The 9,191-nt window shown below is 34.0% G+C and overlaps 1 protein-coding gene across 2 annotated transcripts in view; it reads right to left on the bottom strand.

Moving 5' to 3' along the window:
• Positions 1-9,191, bottom strand: part of BUB1B (BUB1 mitotic checkpoint serine/threonine kinase B) — a 46,904-nt gene that overhangs the window by 10,223 nt on the left and 27,490 nt on the right. For both annotated transcript variants that reach the window (XM_036923880.2, XM_057488672.1), the window contains exons 10-16: positions 7,035-7,147; positions 6,391-6,506; positions 5,797-5,846; positions 4,796-4,856; positions 4,559-4,664; positions 1,088-1,359; positions 59-192 (exon numbers count right to left, since the gene is read on the bottom strand). In XM_036923880.2, coding sequence (XP_036779775.2) covers positions 59-192; positions 1,088-1,359; positions 4,559-4,664; positions 4,796-4,856; positions 5,797-5,846; positions 6,391-6,506; positions 7,035-7,147 — 852 coding nt within the window. The remainder of the gene's footprint in view (positions 1-58; positions 193-1,087; positions 1,360-4,558; positions 4,665-4,795; positions 4,857-5,796; positions 5,847-6,390; positions 6,507-7,034; positions 7,148-9,191) is intronic.

Here is a 9,191-nt window from a genome sequence, read left to right as displayed (position 1 = left end):
AAATGTTCACTAGACATGGATGTAGATATTGGCTTACAAGTGGCCTTTAGGAACATACCTGTAGTCTCATTAGTAAGCTCTAGTTTCTCAGGAATTTGAAGACATTTGATGGAGGAGGTGCTTGTAACTGAGGCCGAAGATCCAGAGAACCCAGAGGAGTGTGTGGCTTCGCAGCTGTCTTCAATAATTGGGCTGAAACAACCACAAATGAGTCAGTCCTCATAGGGATAATATATATGAGCTTCTCTTTGTAATGATTTTATTTGCTATTCAATAGTCTCATTTTTAAAGCCTATTATTTTCCTTAAACAGAAAAAGATTCATAATCAGAATCTAGGTAATTATTTATCCCAGCTGACAAGGAATGCCCAGCATTAAATTTCTGAATTTATGCTTTATTTACCCAATCTGTAGCAAATAACCACTGTAAGTTTATTCTAAACTATTGAGAAAATTGACTAAGACACTAACTTTCTTCCTGTTTATCCTTTCCCTGGACTTCTTACTCTTTAACAGGAGAAGATAAAAGAAAAAGGGACACACAAATCACTCAAGGTGAATACTTGCTAGCAAACATGATAAAAAGTTTGTGAGGAAGAGTCTCAAGATGCAGTTTTTAAAGCACAAATTGGAAATTAAAGAATATTCTTAAAATTGGAATTAGTTTGTTTAAATTAGCTGACTTTTAAATATGGATAGATCACAAGGTTTACTCCCTGGCTCTCTATGCCATTCCCTTCTACTATTCTTTATTCAGTTCCAACTCTTTCAAAAGATACTTTATTAAAGGGCAAAAAAAAAAATGCCCCCTCTCTCCCAAACAGGTACACTTTGCCAAACTTTCTTCAAAGATACCTGGCCTTAATCTCATAACCATCAAACTTTACTTCTTCTAACCCTCATGTTCAAATCAATTACTAAATCCTATTGACACAATTTGGGGGATCTCTACTGTCATGTAATGCTCTTAGCAGAGTACCTGGCAGGTGGTAAGAGCTTGATAATTGATCACTATAACTGACAAGCACACACAGAATAAGAGAACACTCAAACAATCTGGTTTATGCAACCTATAATCACCAATCACCTCAGCTTCTTGATGCTGAGAGTTGGATTAAATATAGTGCCACAAGTAGTCTGCTGGTCCTCAGAGGTCTTCACGTCTAGATCTTCTGGCAACAGTCTCCCAGGATCAGAAGGGAGATCCTTCAAGGATATTATGTCATGAAAAGGAGTGGATACAAAACGAGCTGCTCTAGCGAAGTCACAAGTGTCTTCTGGGTTAGGACAAATAGTTACATTCCTGAAACCTGTGATAATAGCTTCCTCACTCAAAGGCTCAATTCCTGTAAATTCATCCTGAAATGAAAACCATGTAAAGTTTAGCTGAAATATTTCAATATTTCATATGAAATGGCCTGTCTTTTTACTTATAGGGACACATATTAGATAAGTGATTTTCAACACAGGGTATAGAAGTAGCATATCAGAATCTCTAGGGGAAGGCAATTTTAGAAAACACATCATAATGTTTGAGGAAAATGGTTTTGTATTATGAAAACAGCAAACTATATTTCATTAAAAAAAAAATAACCCTGTGAGGATTCTACACACAAAGGGAAATACTGGACAATTTTTTTCTCCCCAACCAAGTTCACCCAAGAACTAGGGGACTAATACTGTTTTTCTTCTGGCTATGGCCTAGAAAATGTTCTGATAATCTGCAATCCTCCTAGCTTTTACTTCTTCTATGCCAAATACTTAAAAAGTATAAAAAAGTGAAAAAGATTTAAAATAGGTCTTTGTTTTTAAAATACATGACATGCATACAGTTTAAAAAAGTCAACTAGTTTAAAGGGAAAAATAGTGAAAAAGTTTCTCTCCCACACTTGACCCCCCATCTCCACTCCAATCACTACTCCCCAGAGGCAACTGGAGTTATCACATCCGTCTGGTAGGATACATGACCAAGTATAGTCTATGCATTTAAAAAAGGGACTTTAAAACAAGTGAAATTGTAGCATATATGCTAGAATATATTACTCTTCTTCATATTTTTAGTATATTTTCTGTGCTATCAAAAATTCTTTAAAAACATGATGGTTACACTGTAGATCTATTAGAAATTCACCAACTTTTTAAGGTTATTCTCTGTTTTCTAATACTATAAAACTATTAAAAATATCTTTGTACATGTACATCTTTAGGAATATCTTAATTTTCTTAGAAATAATTCCTAAAGGTAGAATTATTGGGTCAAAAGTTTATGAACACTAGGGTTCTTTTTACATATTGCCTAAACTGCCCTCCTTGATTTTCGTACTACTTTACACATTTATCTGCAGTATGCGTAAGTGCCTATTTCATTTAACCCTTGAGGATACTAGATGTTAATTTGCTAGGTTATTACCAATTTGACACATACTTTGGATTTCTGACTCAATGTTAGTAAGTAGAGGTGAGAGATACATCTAGAAGAAACAAAAAAATGTAGCTAAAAATCATTAAGATTAAAGTAAGAAAGATGTCTGTATTCTAAGAACACATTTTATGCAAGTACTACTTATGGTCCTATTAGTTTAGACATTTTAAATATGATCTTTTTTTTGATGGAAATTAGGTTTGGGGTGGATTAATGATTGTGCATTGAGTCCCCTATACAGAATTTTATTGTTGTTAACAACCATTTGATCAATAAATATGAGAGATGCCCTCTCAAAAAAAATAAAAATAAATAAATAAATAAATAAATAAATATGATCTTTTTTTAGGGGAAGAATTCCGGTAGGTACCTATTAAGATTCAAGTAAAAGGTTTAAGACAAAAAAACTCGATTAAGATTGACTCTTTTAATAATTCAGTCCATCCCTGATCAGCTGAACCTAGAACCCCTGCCTCCAAATTCAGCCTATCTATCCATGTTCTCTGGTGTTATTCTCCACAACACAGTATATAAATAACTACTCTTACACATAATTACCTTGTCATAGCGGTCTGTGGACTTCCAGAAAGTATTGGGAAATACCTGGGAAAGTATTTAAAACAAACAAAAATACATGCTAATATTTCATTACGGGAAAACCCAATTCAGTAGAGCTGAAACAGGGCCTGAGCACCTACAGCCATAAACAACTTCCTAGTCTTTTCTGGGTTGTTAGAAATGTTCTACATCTTGATTTGGGTGGAGATATATGTAAAAATTCATCTAGCTGTACAATTAATATTTGTGAGATTTAGACGAGGTACAATATATCTCAATAAAGAAGTAAATAAAAAGAAAAGTGTGTTTAAAAATATTTCCCCGAGTGATTCATTTCCTGGGATGTGGTGAACACACTGCTTTAAATCATTATAACTACTGATCACATCTCCCTTTAAAAGCCTTCAAATTAAAACACATTCAATTCTTTTCAACCTCAAGTTTCCAGATGCCGGTTTGAAGGATGATTTTCTTCCTTAAAATTTCAATGAAATGTCAATGATAAAGATTACTTACTTTGACTTGAATGTCTATGAAGGATCTTTTTACCCTAAGTATTATTATGTCACTAGTCAACAGTGGTTAAAATAGGACATTACTAACAAGAAATGGCTATAGTGCACATAACTCTTCAGTTGCCACAAAAAGTATTTTATATAAAAGAACAAAGATCTTTTGTATGTTGGTTTAAAAAAAAGTATTACCGGTTTTAAGACTGATTTTTTTCCTCACTGTAAAAAATTGGGATATAATTCACATTAACCAAAAAATTCACCCTTCAAAGTATTCATTTCACTCTTTTTTAGTACATTCACAAGGTTGTGCAACCACCACCATCAAACTCCAGAACATTTTCATCACCCCAAAAAGAATACCCAATATCCATTAGCAGTTACTTGCTAATCTCTTCTTCCCCTAATCCTTTGGAAATTCCTAATCTACTTACTATCTTTATTGATTTGCCTATTCTGGCTATTTCATATAAATGGAATGGTCTTTTGTATTTGGCTTCATTCACATAGCAAAGTCTTTTCAAGGTGCATCCATGTATAAGATCTATCAATTCATCATTCCTTTTTGTGGCTAAATAATATTCCATTGTATGCATATACCACATTTTGTTTATCCATGCATTAATTGATGGACATTCAGTTGTTTTCACTCTTTGGATATTATGAATAATGCTGGTATAGTACAAAGTTTTTATGTGAACATATATTTTTAATTCTCTTGGCTATATACCTGGGGGGGAATTACTGGGTCTATGGTATATGTTTAACTGCCAAACTGTTTTCCAAAGGGGCTGCACCATTTTACATTCCCACCAGTGAAGTGCGAGGGTTCTAATTTCTCCATATCCTCACCAACACTTCTTATTTTCTGTCTTTTTGACTATAGCCATTCTATTGCATGTGAAGTAGTATCTCACTGATGTTTTGATTTGCATTCTCTGGTTACTAATGACATTGAGCATTTTTTCATGTGCTTATTTTAAGCCAGTGATTTTAATTTTAACCCTAAACTTTTGTGATCATTGAATGAAACAATCCAGCACTCCATTTACATTAACAGACTTACACAAACATCTGGAGACACATCCTCATTTGAGTTGATGCTTTCTGAAGTTTTGAGAATTGCAAGGGGTCTTCGTTGGGCTAAAACCTGTGAGGGATCTGCAGGGGGACTGGAAAAAGACATACTCCAGTTAGTAATTTTTTTAATTAACAGAGATAACAGAAATTCCCTAATTAACTTTCATCTATAATAGTAGAAAACTTTAAAGTGTCAGAACAAACAAAACAAAAAATCTCAAACCTGATATTCTTTTTTTCTGAAAGAAGAAACTCGTCAAAAATGGAGAAAGGTATACTGGAACCTACAGAAAAAGAAACTAAATTTATACTCTTAGGAGTAATGACCTACTCTTCAAAACAAGAGTTAAGTAATATTTTGTGTTCTTTGAAAGCAGAAAGGCAGTCTGTTTTTTTGTAAGAATGATTTCATAAAAATAAGAGATCACTTAATAACAATTATCTAAACATGGATGATCTTGTTTCATCTGTATTAACCACCACTACCACTCCTCAAAACCAACCCAATTTGGATTATTTTGAAGCAAATCCAAGACATCATATCATTTCATCTATAAATATTTCAGTATGTATTTCCTGGTTGAAATGCCTCTTCAATCACTTTGATTCTATAGAGTTGTTTTTTTTTTTTTTTTTAGTGATTTTGTTGAAGAAACGATAGTTTTGTCATGCTGGATTTGTCAGTTTTGCATGTTCCTCCATGCTTTGTATTTCCTATAAATTGGTGGTTAGAATTAGAGGTTTAATCAGGTCCTTTTTAATGCTTTTTGAAAACTACTCATAGGTTGATATTCATGTTTTTACCTCTTTTAACATATTTCTGAATAGAAAGAAGACAAATATGAATATAAAATAGATTTAGTTTAAAACTTTCTCCCCTTTCTTCCAAAAAACAACTTTCTAGTCTTGGCTGCTGGATACTACTACTATGCTTAGCTCAGGGTACATTAGCCTAAGTGGAAGATTATTTGGTAATTAATACAAATTTAAATTTACATTTAAACCAATACTTCAAAGCACTGAGGAATCTTACAAAAATTTTTTTCAAATGTCCATCCTATTTCAAATCATATGCTTATAAATTCCATGATGAAAGATATAATACCTTAGTCCCCAGCTCTACTTCTTTCAACTCCCTTTACCATAATTAAGAAAAGTATTTACAACTTGTTACATAATACATTTGTTAACAGAAGTTTCTTAAGAGAGTCAAACACAATTCACCTTTAGAATGAGGTTGTTCTTGCCAAATGTTTTCTGCAAGTGAAGTTTCCCTGTGAAGAAACTTGTTTTAAAACATGTGCTTTGTACTCATAGAAAGAATTATTTAATTCTTAGAAGTCTAAGAGGCTTGACGAAATATAATCCTCTATAATCTAGAATAAAATACTGTCAATCCAAATTCATTAAGATAGAAACTTCAGTCATTAAAATTATTATAGAAATATATTTGATAAGTCACGTTAACAGTATAAGCAGATTACAAAATGGTAAACTTTCATTTTTATAAAACAAAACAAAAACAGAACACATAAGGATAGACCAATATCAATAGTAGTTATCTCTTGGTGATAGAAATGGGTAGTTTTCTCTTTTTAAGAATTATTTATATTTAATGGTTTCTATAAGATACATGTATATTTTTCTGTCCTCCCTCATCAGCATCAAAGCTTATATTGTGACAGAGACTTGCAAAAATCACATCTTGATACTATACAAGAGACTAGAGACTTCCAGAAGACTTCAAGTCACTAGATTCAAAGATTGGCTCTAAACGCCCTCATATAAGCATTGTTCTTTCCACCAGAGTGGTCCTACCTGGCACAAGAATTTACTGGACAAAAAGAATTGGGTTGAACCACTGCTGGTATTTCCTGAGGCTCTGAAGCAATTCGCAGCTCAGCTGTGTCCTGTATAGGCATCTTTTCTTCTTGCTATTTGCATTAAATAAACAAAATCAGTGTGTCTCTCCTATCTAGAAAATGCTATATTTTCAAGCTTTAGCTCCAAAATTAGCTTTAGCATATTCTTCCCTTAGATATCCATTAACTATATTAAATGTATGTATCATAAAAGTTTTTTCCAGTAATTTATGTTCTTAGTATAAACTGGTACTGTTGTATTCAACTGAGCAGTGCCAAGCATATACGAATTTCTTTAGGTAACCCATTTTAATGGAACATGACTAGAATAAAAAGGTAAAGTCAGAGGTAACAAAACAAGGGTGTAGACCACAACTAATGAGTCAATAAATTGCCTCGCTTATATCACATGCCATAACTTCCATTGGAAGCCACCTGTTAAATTACTTTCCTGGTCAATTTTGTTACTACTAAGCTAAGAATAGCTACCAGAAAAACTCTGAATGGGGGGCAGGAGGACTTTTACCTTCTATACTTTTATATTTTTAAATATTTGTTCCAATAAGTGTTAGTTTGGTGTATTAAAAAAAGAGAAATGACCTGATCACCCGCTCTTTCTTGCTGAGTAGTTTGAATTTCTTTTAGTTTCTTCTCCATCTCTTCAATCTGTTTCTGCATTTCTGCTCTCTTCTCTGCACTGGTCAGTAGCTCGGCTAGAAACAGTAAAGTTAGATGAGGCGGTACTTCCTCAAAGCAATATTCTGTCAGAAACTGTCTTTGGGGTTTATGTCCTCAACATATGTGTTGCTATTACAGATCAGAGAATGGTATATAAGTGGAGCCAAATCCTCAAGTTGAGATGATCTAGGTCTCATTCTTTTATATACCCAGTCAATAAAAAAAAAAAAAAAAGAGTATCTATAATGTGTCAAGCACAACTCTGAGCATTTAGGTGTCAGTGGTGCACAATACAAAATCCTTGGTCATGTGACACTAACATTCAATTTGAGGGATGTAGACACACACAAATTAACAAGAAATGCAGTGTAAAAAATAAAATAGGTGATATGAGAATGTGTGACTGGGTAGGGGGATAGAGGTCAGAGGCTACTTAAGACCAGTGATCAGAGAAGATCACTGTAAGAAAGTGACATTATAAAGCTGTGACCTGAATGACCAGAGCCCAGACATAGCTGTGGCATAGTAAGAGGGAGCAAAGTAAAAAATTAGGTTGGAGAGGTAGCCAGGGGCCAAGTCATGTGGGGGTAAAGGGTTTATATTGCATTCTAAGACCACAAAAACATTTTAAGGAGTGACATTATCTGACTTTTTATAAAGATCATTTTTTATGAGCAAAGTGGATTGTGGTAAGGCCAGAATGAGGGCAGAAAGTCTAGTTGCAATAGTTCAGCTGAAAGAATGTGGCTTGGATTTAGATAATAAGAATTGTGATAAATGAAAGGTTTGGGAACTTTTTGGTGATGAAGGTATTATGGGGGGAATGGTAGGGCAAGAGGATCAGTGATGACTTCTAGATTTTTATGACTTGAACCAACTAGGTATGTAGTGATGGCTTTTATTGAGATGGGAATCCTGTGGCAAATATGTGTGTTGGGGTGTGGTTTGTGGTAAAAATCAGTAATTCTGTTTTGGCTATGTTGAGTGTAAGATGTCTATTAGGATAGCCAATGTTGAAGGCAACTAAATATGAGCCTGTAGTTCTGACACCCCTAACATGTCAGGGATGGGGATATAAATTTGAAAGCCCATGGCTTGTAAACAATATTTAATTCATTACCTAGAGAGAGTTGTAGAAAGATAACTGGAGTATTCCGGAACTCTATCCTGGGCCTCAGAAAGAGGTCCTTGAGAAGAAGAAAGAAAAAGTGAGAGGGGGTACACACCAAGGAAGAGGCCAAGAGAAGCACTTTGCAAAGAAGTATTTCATTAATTATGCTAAAATAAATCAAGAGGTCAATAAAGATCAGGACTGATAAATGGCCAGTATATTTGGCAAAAAGGAAGCTTCTGGTGACTATGATTAGAGCTGATTCACTGGAATAGAAGGGATACTTAAGGAAATAATAGGCAGTGAAGATTATAAATTCCAAGAAATTTTGCTGTGAAGATTAGAAAAATGAGTAATAGCTGGAGAAGAGTCTGAGAATAATGGAGGACTTTTTTTTTTTAAAGAATGAAGATAATAGAGTACATTTGAATGATGGTAAGAATGGTTTAGTAGAAAGAGAAAATGCTGGAGGGGGAAGAAAAAAGGGTCATTCTTGATAGATAGGAACAGAGAAATGTTAATTTTGACAGAAAGAATGTTAGGGTGTTTAGGTACAGATTGAAGATATGGTAGATTTGGTGGAAGAAAACAGCTACCAGTATATTCTTTCTATCATCTCAATGAAATATGATACAAGATAATAACTGAGGAGGTATGAAGAAGATTTGAAAATAATATTAGAGAAAATTAAATTAGTTGTTTAGCAGAAAAGAGAAATTCACTTACCAGGCAAATGTAAGTCTGCTAAACACTGCTGAATGCCCGTTTGAGATCTTAAGGTCAACAGTAAAACCATGGGAGGTAGTGAGTAGTGCTCAAGAAAAAATCACAATTGGTGTGGTGGTCATGGAACTGAGAAGCCATGGTACTGGGTGGTGTAAGGGTAGAAAGGAAGAAACAGAGCCAGGTGCTTCGTCAATGAATGAATGATGGAGAGTGACCAAAAAGTCTGAGGTGAGAACACCGGT

This window comes from Manis pentadactyla, chromosome 11 (genome assembly GCF_030020395.1).
Source record: "Manis pentadactyla isolate mManPen7 chromosome 11, mManPen7.hap1, whole genome shotgun sequence".
Lineage (NCBI taxonomy): Eukaryota > Metazoa > Chordata > Mammalia > Pholidota > Manidae > Manis > Manis pentadactyla.
Note: the sequence above shows the minus strand (reverse complement) of the source record. Positions and strands in the feature narration are given on the sequence as shown.